General features: G+C 45.7%; 1 protein-coding gene across 2 annotated transcripts in view; it reads left to right on the top strand.

The window, feature by feature from the left end:
- The window catches only part of LOC134902310 (mediator of RNA polymerase II transcription subunit 16), a 54,453-nt gene that overhangs the window by 18,699 nt on the left and 17,549 nt on the right, over positions 1 to 18,205 (top strand). The window contains exons 3-8 of one of the 2 annotated variants that reach the window (XM_063914378.1): positions 4,548 to 4,655; positions 6,431 to 6,600; positions 6,752 to 7,183; positions 7,751 to 7,856; positions 7,977 to 8,132; positions 9,402 to 9,610. In XM_063914378.1, coding sequence (XP_063770448.1) covers positions 4,548 to 4,655; positions 6,431 to 6,600; positions 6,752 to 7,183; positions 7,751 to 7,856; positions 7,977 to 8,132; positions 9,402 to 9,610 — 1,181 coding nt within the window. The remainder of the gene's footprint in view (positions 1 to 4,547; positions 4,656 to 6,430; positions 6,601 to 6,751; positions 7,184 to 7,750; positions 7,857 to 7,976; positions 8,133 to 9,401; positions 9,611 to 18,205) is intronic. The other variant, XM_063914379.1, reaches the window with a different exon arrangement.

Raw genomic sequence — 18,205 nt, 5'->3', positions numbered from 1 at the left:
CTTCTCTGTACCTTAAGGAGGCGGCCTCCGATGCCGGGGTGCTCGCATCCAAGGCTGCTACTACGTCCGTCTTGGCCAGACGTATTCTTTGGTTGAGATCCTGGTCGGTGGATATGGATTTCAAGAAAACCCTGGAGGTGCTCCCTTTCAAGGGCGACATTCTCTTTGGAGAAGACATCCATAAGATTGTGGCTGATCTGGCTACTGCTAAAACAGCTTGCCTACCTAGTACGGCTCCTTCCGATCAGAAGGCTAAAAGTACTGTCCCTCTGCCCTTTCGTCCTCCATGAAAAGCGAAAGGTCAGGCGTACCTAAAGCAAGCTCGTGCTTCCAGACCTGCCAAACCCAGACCGAAGCGTGCCTGGGCCACCCGTCAGCCAGCTTCCAAAACTGACAAGCCTGCCACATGACGGGCCGGGCCTCCATCTGGGGGATCCAAGGGGTGGGGGCCGACTTCTAGGTTTTGCCCAGGAATTGTTGAAAGCACTTCAGATACCTGGGTGAGGGAAGTTGTCGCTCGAGTCCCCCTCATCGATTTTGCCTGACGGATGTGTCTCTGGATCCGGCATAAGCAAATACTTTGCACTCGGTGGTACATTCCTTCTTAACACAAGAGTGGTAGTACAGGTACCTCTGGCTCAGAGAGACAGGGGGTACTATTCACTGCTGTTCCTAGTCCCGAAACCGAATGAGTCTTTGCGGCCCATTCTCAATCTGAAGTCCTTGAACAAGCATGTGCGGGTCTCCAAGTTTCGTATGGAAACGCTGCGCTCTGTTGTTCTGACCTTGGTGCCTGGGGACTATATGGTCTCCCTGGACATACAGGATGGCTACCTACATATTTCTATTGCTGTATCTCATCTGCAGTACCTGAGGTTTGCGGTGGGCAACCTTCATTACCAATTTCGGGCATTACCCTTTGGTTTGACAACGGCTCCCCGAGTTTTCACCAAAGTTATGGCAGTCATGGCGGCTACACTCCGCCGTCAAGAGGTCAGGATACTACTGTACTTGGACGATTTGTTGATCCTGGCAAATTCCCCAGAACTTCTGTGTCATCTCGATCTGACGGTCCAGTGCATGAAAGCCCACGGGTGGCTGATACACTGGAAGAAGTCCTCCCTGGTTCCTGCTCGGAGCATGTTACATCTGGGAGCGTTATTGGACACTCCCAACCAACGGTTGTTCTTGTCTCAGGATAAAGTCCTGAAGCTTCAGGACAGGATTTGATGATTCCTATCTCGTCCGCAAGTGTCGATACATTCTGCAATGCAAGTACTAGGTCTCATGGTGTTGGCTTTCGACATGGTGGAGTATGCTCAATTCCATTCTCGCCCTCTGCAGAAGTTAATTCTGATCAAGTGGGACGGCCTGCCTCCCCGGATCAGATCTCGCATGATCTCCTTGTCTCCGGAGTGCCGCGTGTCACTGAGCTGGTGGCTTCTGGACCAACGATTGAGCAGGGGCTGTCTCTTCTGGATATCCAACTGGGCCCTTCTGCCAACGGATGCTAGTCTGAGAGGTTGGGGCGCAGTGTTGGAACAACACTCTCTTCAGGGTCGGTGGAGCAAGGAGCAGTCTCTACTCCCGATAAATATTCTGGAACTGCGGGCAGTGTTCAATGCAGTGACAATGGCCCAGCATCTGATACAGAACAGACCTGTTCAAGTACAATCGGACAACGCCACCACGGTGGCATACATCAATCATCAAGGCAGCACTCGAAGCCGCATAGCAATGAGGGAAGTATCACGGATTCTTCAGTAGGCAGAGCGCCATCTGCCGGCCATATCCGCAGTGTTCATTCCGGGCGTTCTGAACTGGGAAGCGGACTATCTCAGTCGTCAGGACGTACACGCCGGAGAGTAAAGCCTCCATCCGGAGGGGTTTCAACTTCTCGTGAACACGTGGTGTCTTCCAGATGTGGATCTGATGGCGTCTCGACACAGTCACAAGGTTCCGGTCTTCGGAGCAAGGACAAGGGATCCTCAAGCTGCGTTCGTGGACGCTCTGGCAATTCCATGGAACTACCGTATGTGTTCCCTCCGGTGTCACTCCTGCCCAGAGTAATACGGAAGTTCAAGCAAGAAGGAGGAGGAAACCTGCTTCTGGTCGCTCCAGCGTGACCCAGACGGCACTGGTTCTCCGATCTACTGGGTCTCTCGTGGGATCGTCCCCTTCTACTTCCACAACGACCAGACCTCCTCTTTCAGGGCCCTTGTGTTTACCAGGTTTTGGCCCGTCTGGCTTTGAAGGCATGGCTCTTGATGCTTCCGTCCTGAGGGCTAAGGGTTTTTCTGAGGCGGTCTGTAAGCCGGCTTCTGCTCGGATCTACCATAGGGTCTGGAATGCTTACTTTACTTGGTGTGCGTCTCACAATCATGACGTTTTCAAGTTTAATACGGCCAAACTATTGGCCTTTCTACAACAGGGCCTGGACTTAGGCCTGCGTCTGGCCTCCCTCAAGGTTCACATTTCTGCCTTGTTGGTTTGGTTTCAGAGAAAAATTGCTACCCTACCTGATGTACATACATTCACTCAGGGTGTGTTGCGGATTCAACCTCCTTATGTGCCACCTGTGGCCCCTTGGGACCTGTTGGTGGTTTTGGATGCCTTACAAGAGTCTCCGTTTGAGCCTCTTGCCTCTGCTGACCTTAAGTGGCTTTCCCTTTTAAGGTGCTATTCTTGCTGGCTATTGCTTCAGCTAGAAGGGTCTCGGACTTGGGTGCCTTATCCTGTAAGTCTCCCTATTTGATTTTTCACCATGACCGGGCGGTTCTTAGAACACGGCCAGGTTATCTACCCAAGGTGGTGTCTTCCTTCTACCTTAACCAGGAGATTGTGGTTCCGGCCTTCAATTTACTGAGTTGTCTACCAAAGAGCGATCTTTGGATGTGGTACGGGCTCTCCATATCTATGTGAAGAGAACTTCCTCCATTCGGAAATCTGATTCTCTTTTTGTACTGTGTTTGGACAAACGTGGCTGGCCTGCTTCCAAGCAGACTTGGGCCAGATGGATTAGAATGGTGATTGCATATGCTTATGTATAAGCTGGTCATCCGATTGCTGCTACCATCAAAGCCCAGCCTTCTCGGGCGGCCCACCGTGGTGCGACCCTTGAACAGTTGTGCAAGGCGGCTACGTGGTCCTCAGGGAACACGTTCATTAGGTGCTATGCATTCGATACTTCCGCCTCCTAGGATGCTTCCTTTGGACGCCGGGTTCTTGTGCCAGCTACAGTGCGTCCCCTACCATAAGGAACTGCTTTAGGACATCCCCGATGTTAATCCTTGTGGAGCCCAGTGTACCCCGCAGCAGAAAACGAGACTTATGGTAAGAACTTACCGTTGTTAAATCTCTCCCACCCTGACGCACTCTCCCACCCTGACGCATTTGGCTTCTTTGTGTTGGTATGGCATAGCCACTGATACCCTCTTCTATGGTGAGTGTGTGGTGTATTTGGGTACGAGCGATTGTCGTCTCTGGTACCTGCTACTGCATTGGGCTGGTTAACGAAACTGAGCTCCTGTGCACGTTAGCGGGGTTATAGAGGAGGCAGCGCTGTGCATCTTGGGAACAGTCAAAGCTTTGAACCGGTTGGTGCCCCGGATCAAGGTCCTACTCTACACTCCGATGTTAATCCTTGTGGAGCCCAGTGTACCTCGCAGAAAGAGATTTAACAACGGTAATTTCTTACCATACATCTCGTTAGTCACATGTTGACTTCTGCTAATTGTGACTTTTTGCACCTGGGTGTCTGTTTAGGTGTATATTAGCAGACAAAGTGGATACATACAGTATGTAATCATAGTGTGTGTGTGTGTGTGTGTGTGTTTTCATTTGTAGTAAGAAAATTCCATTGACTTTTTTCATTTTATAGTACAATATTTGTTGTTCATTTCTAAATATTTTACAATCCATTTTGATTTCATGTTCTAAGTGACTAAAAATGACAAAGGAGATTTACTTTTTTTAGCCACTGTATACCCATTTTCTAGCATGATAGTGCAGCTTTAAGATAGCCCTTATTCATTGTATAACATGAGCAAAAGACCAGACCCTCTCATGGCCATGGATCATCTGTATATGCTACAGTCACAATCTCGACACTGGAATGTAACAATAGTGTTAGATATTGCTGATCAGATATGCAGCTGGTTTATTACCATGAATTAAGTTAAAACATCTGCTTTAATTCATACTGTCTTCTTTGCTTTGAAGTGCACCTTAACCATATACATTTTGTGGGGAGTAGTCTGTAATTGTATGTTACTGTGTGCCAAGTGAACATTCCGCAGTAATAATAGATCTGCAATTTGCCATTTAAAATGCAGGGAAATCAGCCATGTTAAATGTTGTGGCCCTCTTTGTAAGGGTAGCTTTGTTAAAATAAAACTTCAGGAACTGAGATTAGGTGTTCCAATTTTGGTAGCTTTTCTGTGAACAAAGCCTACGTTTTAGATATGGTGCATTGTGTGCAATGCAATTTTGTGTGTGTGTGTATTTGTAAATTGATATGTAAGATTTCTGCTATGTTTGTTTTTAAGATCTTACCCACATGATCCACATCCTGGACACTGAACATCCTTGGGATGTCTATTCCATCAATTCTGGTCACCAAGAAGTCATCACTAGCTTGGAGTGGGACCAGTCTGGTAAGTGTAGCAAGCTGGGTGCTGTAGTAAGAGGTCTTACGGGAGGGGGTGATCACACTGCGCCTTTCCCTATGGATCTGGTCCTGGATTTGTGTAGTTTGTAGGGTTACAAAGATTGTGTAGTAGCCATAGGGGTATATTCAATTAGTGTCAAAAGCTGCCGTCTGTCGAAAAGACGTCAGTTTTCGACTTTTTAATGTCGAATTGTGATTCGACCTATTCAATCCCCAGCATTTTTATTCAACAAGTCGGGGAATTCGACTTCTCAAATAGTACGTGATAGTGTTCACTCTAGGATTTTTTTAGGGCAGGGTGCTGATCATTGAAGAGGGCACATTTTTATTTTGAAGGGCACTTTTTTGATGTGACACTTTGCGCACAAAGCATAGCGGACATGTTTATAGTTTTTGTACATACATGTTGCCCTTAGTAAATCATATACCCATACATACATATAAGACACCTAACATCTGTACTGAGAAACATACTGTATATGTCCAGTCTTCTTGAAAGATCGGCTGTAGCATATACATAAGTAGATAATTATAAATGTCTTTTCCAGTGCAGAAATGGTTATAATCCTTGTGCTATAAAACAGAAAAGTTAAACAATTGGTTAAAATATATAGGAAAAAAATAAGTCTGTTCTAAAAGGGAAATACTGTAAGCCAGTGGTTTCCAAACTTTTTTTTGAATCACGGCGCCCTAGAATATCAAAATTTATTTCACGGCACCCCTAGGCCAAAAATTTCTTATTGAGAAATTTAGAAAGAAAGAAATATTACATTAAGTAGATTTTTATGTGTCATCCTTGGGGTCAGTCGTGTGGAGAGGGACAATATATGCTTCTGTTTGGCCACATATTTTATGACTGGCAGCCACCAGCACTGGTTTTGCCTATTCTATTGACCATGAATAATTTGAATTGGTCCTGGACCACCAACCCAGGGCACCCCTGCAAGTGTCCCGAGGCACCCCAGGGAGTCACGGCACACAGTTTGGGAACCTCTGCTGTAAGCAGTACATGCTCACAGCTTACCCTGTTCTTTCCCTCTTTATCAGAGTGCTGTGTTATTTACAGTGCCTCCTCTGCCATCCAGTTCGCTAAGTATAGAAATTGTGTTCCAATTTCAGAGGTAGGCAAGGAGTAGACAACTATATTGTAACATGCACTCTGACTGTTGTATTCTGTTTACAAGGGGGCAATTTATGGTCCTGCAGGGTGCACTGAAAAAAGGGCAGGGTGCTTTTTCACATTTCAGAAATGGGCAGGGTGCAGCACACTGCTGAAACAGCCTAGAAGGAACACTACGTGAATCAGAGGTATAGCTGCCGATTCACGTACTTTTGAGGGAAACCGGGCCAAATTCAAGGTCCCGCTTTCTGGAGCCGGGTGGATGCTGCAGTGAGCGGCGGCTGTGACATCCTCCAGCTACGCTGGCAGCTGCTGTAGCGCTGCGCTCCCGTCTCTCACCCGTCTCTGCTCTTCCCTCGTGCCCGCGGCTCTCCCGTTTCCTCCGGCGCTGCTCTCCCCCTGTGCCCCCACCGTCTCCTCCGACGCTGCTCTCCCCCTCTGCCCGCATCTCAATTCGAGATTGCTTTGAATAGCACAGGTTGGATCCATTCCGACAAATGAATGTCGGAATGGATCCGACTTCAATTGAATATACCCCTAAATAAACCAAGTTATGCGTAAACATTTTAAATAAATATTAATCGCAATCATGTGTTTAAATATCAAAGTTATATGTTTTGTTTTTTAATTCCGTGTCCTAGGCTCCCGTCTGCTCTCAGCTGATGCAGATGGCTGCATCAAATGTTGGGGCATGACTGACCATCTAGCAAATAGCTGGCAAAGCCTAGTGGGCAGTGAAGTGGATGGTGATCCCATTGTTGCTCTCTCATGGCTTCACAATGGTGTGAAACTAGCACTCCACGTGGAGAAGGTGAGCAGCAAACTTGCTTATTATGGCTTTTTCTTCACTGGGATTAAATCATCTTTATAACCCTTCTTCTCGGTTTTATTTTCTTGTCTGGTCATTATTCTGTCATCTGCTGTCCAACATACTTACTTTTGTTATTTCTATTGTCCTGCAGTCTGGTGTTTCCAGTTTTGGGGAAAAGTTCTCTCGTGTAAAGTTCTCTCCTTCCCTCACCTTATTTGGGGGAAAGCCTATGGAAGGTTGGATTGCTGTAACTGTCAGCGGACTGGTGACTGTGTCCTTGTTGAAGCCCAATGGGCAAGTGCTGACAGCTACGGAGAGTCTATGTCGGCTACGATGCCGGGTGGCGTTGGCTGACATTGCTTTTACAGGCGGTGGGAACATTGTGGTGGCCACATGTGACGGTAGCAGCACGTCCCCTGTGCAGTTCTATAAAGTTTGTGTGTCTGTTGTGAATGAAAAATGCAAAATTGACACGGAGATCTTACCTTCACTCTTCATGCGCTGCACCACAGACCCTGCCCGGAAGGACAAATTTCCCGCTGTTACACACCTCAAATTCCTCGCCCGAGATATGTCTGAGCAGGTAATGGGAAAGGCAGGGTATGTACTATACAGAAGTAGTGGGAGTTGCATTGAATTATAAATTTAGCTTTATTGAAACTGTTAGCAATAGCTAGTGTTGCATGTTGAAAGACAATGAAACCTCCAGAAACTGCTCAAACTTTCTATACAGGACAAGTGAAGGTGTTGCCCATAGCAACCAATGCTGGTTATGCTACATTGACTATTTAGTAGTAGATTTTTATTTAACTTTAAGAATCAGAATAATCCTGACCTTCAGGTGATGCTGAATGAAAAGAGGGAGAGCTAGTCGGTAGTGTCCCACCAGTACATCATGAAGGCAGCCATTTTGTGGATTATTGATAGGAATACAATACAGCGTTTGTACCAAAGTGATGACTATAAGATGTACCCACAAAATGGTTGTCTCGGTTGCATGCATCAGACAGTTGCACTTGAATAAATAAAAAATCTAGAATTTCTGTATCCATTTTTATTTTATAACCTTTTCTATTCTCTAAATGTTTTTTGTGACCTTTACAGTAATTTAACAGAGAGCACAATGGTTAAAGTGTTCTGCTTTGGTTAGGTTCTCCTCTGTGCCTCTAATCAGTGTTCAAGTGTGGCAGAATGTTGGTCTCTGCGGAAGGAGGGGCTTCCCCTTAATAACATCTTCCAGCAGCTATCCCCGGGAGGTAAGTACTTGCACCATTTACCTTCTCTAGTGTAATGGCAAATTGTATACTTTTCTCCTGCCTAAACTATTCATTTGTTTTCTGTCGCTGAACCTCGCTCTGCTTACTTCTCTATTACAGTAAGTGATAAGCAGCCTATGATACTGAAGTGGCGGATTTTGTCAGCTACCAATGAATTGGAGCGAGTGTCTGCCGTGGCACTGCCCAAACTACCAATTTCACTCACCAACACGGACATCAAAGTTGCAAATGATACAAAGTTCTGTCCTGGTCTAGGTATGTTACTTCTTGATCATTTTTGTCATGCTTCAATGGCTAGTATAAAATGTACAGTATTTAGAATATTTGACTGTGAATACCAATCAGCGCTTTGTGTCACACTGTTGCCAACAATTTTACAGAGACTCATAAAAAATGCATAGAGAAATACATAGTAAAGTAAATGCTATACGTTTATACACCCTAGTGACTTTAATAAAAGGGACGGTGTAGAAGAAATTCTTCTCTTGAGCAAATAGACGTCACTTGGTCAGAAAGCAGTGGGATTTTATACTCTGCACCCCTTTCACACTGAGCGAAAGCCCAGGGATATTGCCAGGGCAACCCTGGTCTTCTCTTCTGTGTGACAGCGTTTACCCTAGTTCAGATTGCTGGGACCACAATCCTGGTTGCTACCAGGATTATATCTGGGACCTGCAGTGTGAATGGTCCAACCCAGGTTATTCTCCCGGGGTAACCTTTCAAAGCTGCTAAATGTCTGTGAATCTGGAGGCCCGCCTCAAAGGAGTGTCTACAGTGACATGCTATGTAGACACGGGTTCAGTGTGAAAGAGGTCAACCTGAGAATAACCCGTGACCAAGATGCAGTGTGTAAAAGGGTATAGAAGCTAAGTCTTGGGTCAAACCCATATTTAATAACCTGGGGAAAAAGCAGGGTTGACGCTCCACCTTTGGCCTGAAAGTGGTATTGCTTTAAAATCACTTGGGGGTAGAGCAGATCATGTAGTCTTCAGTTCATTAACGTACGTCTGTATATGCCAACATGGACAGATAAAAAAAAAAAAAACATGTGTAGTACAATATTGATTTATAGTAGAACACAATAGGTTTGAATAAATTGCACTCTTGTAAAATACTGAAAGAACAAGAATGAAATGTGCTATTAAGCGCTCAGAAATGTATTGTTACTGATGGTAGCTGTATAGCCGCTACCTGCTTAGAAACTGAACTGTAATTGTGGTGTTTGGAAAACTCTCCTATACTGTTTATTTCTTTATGAGCCTCTACAAAATAGTTTAGAATAGTGTGAGATACAGCGCTGAGCAGTATTCACGATCAAATATTATTTATAATTCAAAATGTATTTAAAATGTCACAAAAGATTGTCATTTAGCTGCATTGTGGTGTGCTGATTTGTATGTTGTTCATATATTACAAAATGTATTTAGTATAGTATTAAGACGAGTAGGATTGATTTGTCCGAAGTGGTGGTGTATCATTCAGACGTATGTTCTGTAATTATCAGACCTTGGTCTCATTTTCTAGGTCTTGCTCTGGCATTCCATGATGGTAATGTGCACATTGTACACAGATTATCTCTGCAGACAATGGCTGTGTTATTTGGCTCCTCCATGCGGCCTTCTGAAGAGCCCAGTTTGAAACGTCAACGGTCACCTACCCCATGTGTTCACTTCAAGGCTTTGCAGATGTCCTGGACTTCGCTGGCATTAGTTGGATTGGATACTCAGGGCAAAGTGAGTGGGAAATAAAAGGAAGAAGTTCTCATTGTAACACTACATGTTTGGACTGCCCAGTCATGTGAAAGGGATACATTGGTGTTTTATACTGACTGAGTCAAGTTCTGCACGGGTGTGGTATGGAGGGTCGACCGCACTTAGTTTGAGAGTGTCTAAGTTAACCACTATTGGTCGACAAGGTTTCTAGGTCGATATGGTCTAGTTCAACAGGTCAAAAGGTTGACGGGAGTAAAAAAAAAAAAAATTGGTGTCGCTTTCTCCGTATAGTGACCGGGAACCCCAATTAGTGCACCGTGTCCCCTCGCTTCGCTCGCTATACTTCGGGCAAGGGGTTCCTATTCCCAATTGTAGTCCACATGGATCGTTAAGTATCAAAAAGTAAAAAAAAAAAAAAAAGACATTAATTGTGAAAATCTCATATCGACCTAGTTACTGTCGACCAATAGTGGTCGACTTGGGCATTTTCGACCTAAGTGTGGTCGACCCAGAGACCGGATACCCCCCTGCACAGTCTTGGGCTTCCCTGACTGGTAACTGTAATAATCTCCCGCTCAGTTGTTCTGGAAGTAGAGAATAATATATTGTAGAGGAATAGCAACACAGATGTAGCTCCAGTCTCAGTGCTCTAAGCAATGCAGTATTTCTAAAACCATTGTGATGCTGATTGGGTATTCAGAAAATATTAAGTTACAAGTACCAAAGTCTCTTCAGCCCCCTTTGAACTCGAACTGTCCACTCCAGTATTGGTGCATGATGAGGAGCAAGATGTTTTCTCGTTTCTCTTAAATACTTGAAACTGGGTTGTCCAGGTGATGCAAATGCATGATGCAAGGTACATGATAGCAGATGCAGCAATAAAAAGGTATATATTGAAAATGTAGTGTGAGATAGAAAATGCGTTACAAAGTGATTGGCTGGGCATTTTACCACATAGCTAACTATACCTTGGTGTTATCTGCTGCTGAGTAAAAGGTCCTGGACACTGAGGGAGATACTCGGTTAACACACACTTAACTAGTGCTGACTCTGTTGTTGGTCTAAAAATACCTTTTCTTTTTCATCCACTAGGGGTCACTGGAGTACTCTTGGGATATGGACGGCTTAGCAGAAACAAAGGCACTGAATATTTAAATTTAGAACTCTCCACCCCTCCATATCCCAGAGTACCTCAGTGTACGACCTCTGTGTTTTTTCCGTGCTCGCAGCACTAACAAGGCTTGTGGGAACTTCCCACACTTGGTGGAAGATTTTATTAATTTTTTATTTTTACTTTTTACACTTAGCACATCCCTTCCCAGTTTCTGTGTGGGGTCCGTGGGTAAAGCCGACCGCTCACTGCCGCTCATAATAGCCGCCCCAGCCGCTCCGTCCAGCGCTCCGTCTGCCGCTCCGACCGCCCGCCCCAGGCGCTCCGTCCTCCCGCCAGGCGCTCCGTCAGCGGTACACCGCTCAGAGAGGGAGACCCGCCGCAGCTTGCCTAGCGACGCCGCGCTCTGGCCAGCCGACCTCAGCTGCTCTGAACTATGTGTCCCTCGCCTCCCTGCAATGAGCTTCCCGGTTCCCCGCTGAGACACAGCGCTACAGGGAGTACAGGGAGTACAGAAGGTATTAATGCTGCAAGGGGAAAAATCACGGTATAATAGGCTGTTGAGCCTATATATATATATATATATATATATATATATATATATATATATATATATATATATATATATATATATTAACAGGCTGCCATATCTATAGAAGATATTAATATTAACAGGCTGCCATATCTATAGAAGATATTAATACAGAATTAACTGCAGGCAGAGCTTATATTAAATGTGACCTGCCTGTGATTGTATTGTAACCTGCATGTGATTATCAGTGTATACTAGACTGTGATTATTATCAGTGTATACTAGACTGTGATTATCACTGTATAATAATCTATTGAGCCTATATTAACTGCAGCAGGTATTGTAACCTGTCCTGTGAGTATCAGTGTAAGCATGGCATGGGGGCCATTTTAATCATGTTTCCTGTTTCTTCCAGTGGTAATTCCAGAACATTCCTGCCCTACATCTCTACGCCACCGGAGGCGCAGGGGTGTTAGTGGGAATTTTGGTTCAGGTTTCACATAGGCTGCCCATGTGAACTGTATTTCGGCTATATATATATATATATAAAACGCACCTTAAGTAAAGATTTTACTGAGTCGTGCAAGTGTCTGTCCTTTTGGCTATTGTGGTGTCTGTCTGTATAAGGGGTAAGGCTCCAACACAGACTAAATATAAGGTTTATTACAATGTCTGTACATAAATCTACCACAGATTCCGTTGTTTTGTAGGGTTCCACTCCGGAAGCCGGGTCAGTCCCAGATCCTATGTTAAGCATTGGCAATTCAAATTGACTCCGCTCGACAGGAGCGGTAAGATCGGAGTCTCGGAAGTTACTCCGCCAGCTCTAACGGAGGAGTCTCAGCCTTTCCAAAGGTCCAACTTCCCTTTGGGTACCAGGGTGTTAATTTAACTGGTCTTATAATTTAATGCAGTCTGACAATTCTATGTCAAACCTCACAGCGATAACTACGAGTGAGAAGGGCACATTAAACCAGCAGTCAGGTAGTGCGGGTTTTGACAACCATACATTGCTAAGGACCAGTGAGTCAATGTCTCAATTTTTACAGAGACTAAGGAGACTAACATCTAATCCGTCGAATTTAATAAACGACAGATCTTCAATGAGTTTCTTATTTAGAATATCTGACTAAGATTTAACTCTATTTACCCGTTTCCACATCTAAATGGGAGAATCCGCCATTGGTGAATTCGTCTGTGTCAAACATTATAAAGACCCAAGATACATTTGGGTCACTAGGCGCTCTATGTATGGAAACAATGACGATCACGTTAGACTTATCGTTAATGAGAAGCTGCAGAGTATCTCTGTAAAGCTTCTGCTGACGCCTGTTACCTCGACTCTCGCTTTTCATCGTCGCTAGTTTCAGCACGACAAGGCCAGAAGTTGTTTGGTCCTAAATTTGATATTCAGGCCAAGGCGGGGGGGTAAAAACTAGCCATTGCCTCCTCCGGTATCAAAACGGAAATACTCTGGTCCGGCGTTTAAAGCCTTTAGACTTCAGTCTTTTCAAGGCTGTGGTACAAAAACAGTCACGCCTTGTAACGCCAGGGCGCTAAAGTCAACAAGCCAGTGGCTTGACGGCCTCTCAGGCCATCTCGAGTTTCCAATTGTGGAAGCGCGCCTTTACACGTTACATTTGCCGGGTTTCCAGACATCCACTCATGGATGTATCCGCTATTTAAAGGTTAAAAGACAAGACTGCCTCTGTCGAACGAAATTAGGCGTTTTGGCAGGTTGCCATTCAGTCTCTGCTGGTTTCAGCTGTTTTTATTTCCAGGCCTGGTACACCAACAGAGGCAGGGTTATTTATTCCCCTCTGTTTGGGGTACCGAAGCCGGAGGGCTCCGTCGCAGTCTCAATCAGCAAGTCACTTACTACAGTTTGAAAATGGATTTTCTGCGGTTAGTATTTGCATATTTGGAGCCACAAGATTGCATGATTGCGCTTGATCTTCAGGATGCGTATTTACCCATTCCGGTTTGGTCACCGCATCACAGGTTCTTGCGTTTTGCAATACGCCACAACCATTAACCGTTTCAGGTTCTACCGTTTGGCCTCTTGTCAGCGCCTCGGGTATTCGCCAAAGTGATGTTGGTGATGATAGCTCATCTCAGAGCCCTGGCAGTGACAATCGTTCCATACTTAGACGATCTGCTCATAAGAGCTCTGTCTCAACAGAGGTTCCTCTTACTTGCGCTGCTAACGTACACCACGGTTGCAGTGTCAAGTTCAAAAACAATCGCATCTAATTCCGTCTGAACGACTTCAATTCCTAGGTATGATTACAGATACGGTAAATCAAAGATTTACCTACTACACCAGAAAGAACAGATTATACCATCTGGTACAATTAGTGCAAAAGCCACGCACACTAGCGGTACATTGGTGTATTCGCCTATTAGGAACAATGATGTGTTTTCGAAGCGCTTCAGTTCGGCGGGTTTCACTCGCGTTTCCCACAGGGGGGCGAGGGTGTGTCTACTCTGGGCGAGAGTCTCAGAGGTTGAGGAGTTGTAGTTTAAAAAGGTCAGCGACAGGGTTTCTAAAACGGATTACAACAGATAGCTGTCTATAAATGTCCTGGAACTCCGTGCAATTTACAATGCACTACATGCTTCGCTTTCAGTCTGTCCAAGTGCAGTCAGACAACGCAACGGGAGTTGCATACACAACAACCAGGGAGGACCGAGAAGCCGCATGGCAATGCGGGAGGTAGCTCGAATCCTCAATTGCCCAGAATACCACAAGGTGATATTGTCGACTGGGTTCATTCCGGGAGTGGACATCTGTTAGACAGATGATCTCAGCCGTCGGGATTTTCATCCAGGAGACTGGGCATTAAATCCAGAGGTGTTTCACATGTGGGTCCACAGGTGGGGTTACCCTCAGGTGGACATGATGGCATCTCGCCACAATTACAAACGCTCAGTATGTGTACAGAACGACAGATCCCAAGGGCAGTGGCGGTGGATGCTCTCACATTCGCGTGGTCGTACAGCCTCGTGTATCTGGGTCCACCGTTTTCCGCTGCTCTCTCCGTTGCTAAAACGGATCATAAGACAGTTCGTCACAGTCATACTAGTGATATCTCATGGGTTTCGGAGAGCTTGCTTCTCGAATCTCCAAGGAATACTCGCACACGATCCTTGGCCGCTCATACTATGTCCAACCTGTTACAACAGGGACCGTTCTTTTACCCCTATTTACCTATTTACCGCGGCTGCGGTTGACGGGGTGGTTGTTGAGACCGCCCTCTTAAGAAAAGAGATAGGGCATTACAGTATCGGTTATACCAACCATGTTATGAGCTAGGAAGCCGGTTACGGCAGCTCATTATTACAGAATTTGGCGTGCCTATATAGGTTGGTGTGAAGCTCGGAAGTTTCCGACATCTTTCAAGTTACCCGTATTCTGTTATTTTACAGACGGGGTGGGATGGAGAACTGCGTTTATCTACACTGAGGGTGCAGGTATCGGTGTTGTCAATTTATTTTCAAAGACGATTGGCTCTATTGCCGTCGGTACACACCTTTCTACAGGGTGTCCTCAGAGTGCAGCCTCCATTTATCCTACCTACAGCGCCATGCGACTTGAAGCTGGGTTCAGATTTCTTACAGTTTTCATATTTTGAACCCTTACAACAAGTGGGGATTAAGTTTCTCACTTGGAAAACGTTTTTTCTTCTAGCCTTAGCTTCGGCAAGGCGTTTTTCAAATTTGGGTGCCTTGTATTGCAAGCCACCGTATTTGGGTTTCCTGATGACAGAGCGGAACTTCGGACGAATTCCGATTTCTTATTTTTCACATCAATAAACCAATAGTGGTTCATGTGTTGACAGCACATTCTAGAATTCTGAATGTGGTACGCGCATTATGTCCAGAACGTCTACAGTTCGTAATACGGATACGTTGTTTGTTCTCTATGATGCTGCCAAGTGGGGTTAGCCAGCTTCTCAGCAGACATTATCCAGTTGGATAAAACTGACTACACGTCAGGCTTACCTTAAGGCTAAGTTACAGTCGCCTACGTCAGTAATAGCTCATGGTCTTCAGTGCACACGTTTGTGCGCGTTTACAAGTTTGAAACGTTTGCGGCATCAGCATCTAGCTTTGGCCGCCTACTGTTACAGGTGTCAAACAGCTCTCCCGCCCACGAGGGAAGCTTTGGTACGTCCCAAGAGTACTCCAGTGACCCCTAGTGGATGAAAAAGAAAATAGGATTTTGGTACTTACCAGGTAAATCCTTTTCTTTGAATCCATAGGGGGCACTGGACGCCCACCCAGAGCAGTTTTACCTGGGTTGTATTAAGCTCAGAGGAGCTTATGGTAACACATTTTCACCGATTTTGGTTCAAATTATAAAGGTTTATCGGTTATGGTGTCAACTGTTTAGTTGTCAGTAACGTTGTGTGTCAACTTTGTTGTCCGTTATGTTATAGGAATTCTCCATTGTCAACCTCTCTATAGTTCCTGTTCGGCTCAGTAAAAAACACTGAGGTCGTACACTGAGGTACTCTGGGATATGGAGGGGTGGAGAGTTCTAAATTTAAATATTCAGTGCCTTTGTTTCTGCTAAGCCGTCCATATCCCAAGAGTACTCCAGTGCCCCCTATGGATTCAAAGAAAAGGATTTACCTGGTAAGTACCAAAATCCTATTTTTGTGCCCACAGTGCATTGAGGTAAAACTTGCAGCAATCGGTGTTCAGATTGTTTTAAATGTTTCTTTGGATACTAGACTAACTTGTTGTGCAAATAATCCTGTTACATTGCAGTGACTGCAGCCTTGTGCCGAATGCATCAGATTGTTCATCTTTCCTGGCCATTCAATTATTTGTACTACTGTATTACAGCTTTGGATAGCAGTATTGCCATTAGTACAGTGGATATTGCTTGGCAACATGCTCTCTGACCTACTCGTATAAAAAAAATTCTACAGTATTGCTATCCATAATCCTTGGGGTTGGACGCAGCTGATGATGGTGACCACTCATTCCTGAGAATTAAATAAGGGCCTATATATATTTTCTCTCCTGAGGGAAATGCTTTTCAAAATGATAGTCTGTGACTAGATCTTATTGGCTGAAAACTGCATTAGCTTGTGCACATGTGTATATTCAGCAAAGTTCTTGTATTAAACTCTGTGTTCAGGCACTTAAGCCCCCACGGGGTGTAGGGGAACCATCAGGCCTATTGGGCCTGGCCCAAAGTTAAGACTTATGCTTCACAAGACTAACTTGGGATGCCCTAAACATATCCTCTTTTCTCTGACGTCCTAGTGGATGCTAGGAACTCCGAAAGGACCATGGGGATTAGCGGCTCCGCAGGAGACTGGGCACAACTAAAGAAAGCTTTAGGTCACCTGGTGTGCACTGGCTCCTCCCCCCATGACCCTCCTCCAAGCCTCAGTTAGATCTTTGTGCCCGGCCGAGGCAGGATGCACACTAGGGGCTCTCCTGAGCTTCTAATAAGAAAGTATATATTTAGGTTTTTTATTTTCAGTGAGACCTGCTGGCAACAGGCTCACTGCACCGAGGGACTAAGGGGAGAAGAAGCGAACCTACCTGCTTGCAGCTAGCTTGGGCTTCTTAGGCTACTGGACACCATTAGCTCCAGAGGGATCGACCGCAGGCCCGTCCTTGGTGTTCGGTCCCGGAGCCGCGCCGCCGTCCCCCTTACAGAGCCAGAAGCAAGAAGAGGTCCGGATAATCGGCGGCAGAAGACATCAGTCTTCACCAAGGTAGCGCACAGCACTGCAGCTGTGCGCCATTGCTCCTCATACACACTTCACACTCCGGTCACTGAGGGTGCAGGGCGCTTGGGGGGGGGCGCCCTGAGCAGCAATAAAAACACCTTGGCTGGCAAAAATACCACAATATATAGCCCCAGAGGCTATATATGTGATAATTACCCCTGCCAGAATCCATAAAAAAACGGGAGAAAAGTCCGCGAAAAAGGGGCGGAGCTATCTCCCTCAGACACACTGGCACCATTTTCTCTTCACAGTGCAGCTGGAAGAAAGCTCCCCAGGCTCTCCCCTGTAGTTGTCAGGCTCAAAGGGTTAAAAAGAGAGGGGGGGCACTAAATTTAGGCGCAATATTGTATATACAAGCAGCTATTGGGGAAAATTCACTCAGTTATAGTGTTAATCCCCACATTATATAGCGCTCTGGTGTGTGCTGGCATACTCTCTCTCTGTCTCCCCAAAGGGCTTTGTGGGGTCCTGTCCTCAGTCAGAGCATTCCCTGTGTGTGTGCGGTGTGTCGGTACGGCGGTGTCGACATGTTTGATGAGGAGTTTTATGTGGTGACGGAGCAGATGCCGATAAATGTGATGTCGCCCCCAGTGGAGCCGACACCAGGATGGATGGGTGGACGGTAGGAATAAAAGCTGTGGGACAGCCGGCTTCTCAGCCCGCGCCTGCCCAGGCGTCTCAAAGGCCATCAGGGGCTCAAAAACGCCCACTCCCTCAGATGGCAGACACAGATGTCGACACGGAGTCTGACTCCAGTGTCGACAAGGTTGAGACATATACACAATCCACTAGGAACATCCGTGATTTGATCCCGGCAATAAAAAATGTGTTACACATTTCCGACATTAACCCAAGTACCCCTAAAAATGGGTTTTATGTTTGGGGAGAAAAAGCAGGCAGTGTTTTGTTCCCCCATCAGATGAATGAGTGAAGTGTGTGAAAAGCGTGGGTTCCCCGATAAGAAACTGGTAATTTCTAAAAAGTTACTGATGGCGTACCCTTTCCCGCCAGAGGATAAGTTACGCTGGGAGATATCCCCTAGGGTGGATAAGGCGCTCACACGGTTGTCAAAAAAGGTGACACTGCCGTCTTAGGATACGGCCATTTTGAAGGTACCTGTTGATAAAAAGCAGGAGGCTATCCTGAAGTCTGTATTTACACACTCAGGTACTAGATTGAAACCTGCAGAGCGTGCTGCTGCAGCGTAGTCGGTGACC

The sequence above is a fragment of the Pseudophryne corroboree genome, chromosome 1 (assembly GCF_028390025.1).
Source record: "Pseudophryne corroboree isolate aPseCor3 chromosome 1, aPseCor3.hap2, whole genome shotgun sequence".
Classification (NCBI taxonomy): Eukaryota; Metazoa; Chordata; class Amphibia; order Anura; family Myobatrachidae; genus Pseudophryne; species Pseudophryne corroboree.
The sequence above is the reverse complement of the archived record's forward strand: the minus strand, read 5'-3'. Positions and strand labels throughout refer to the sequence as shown.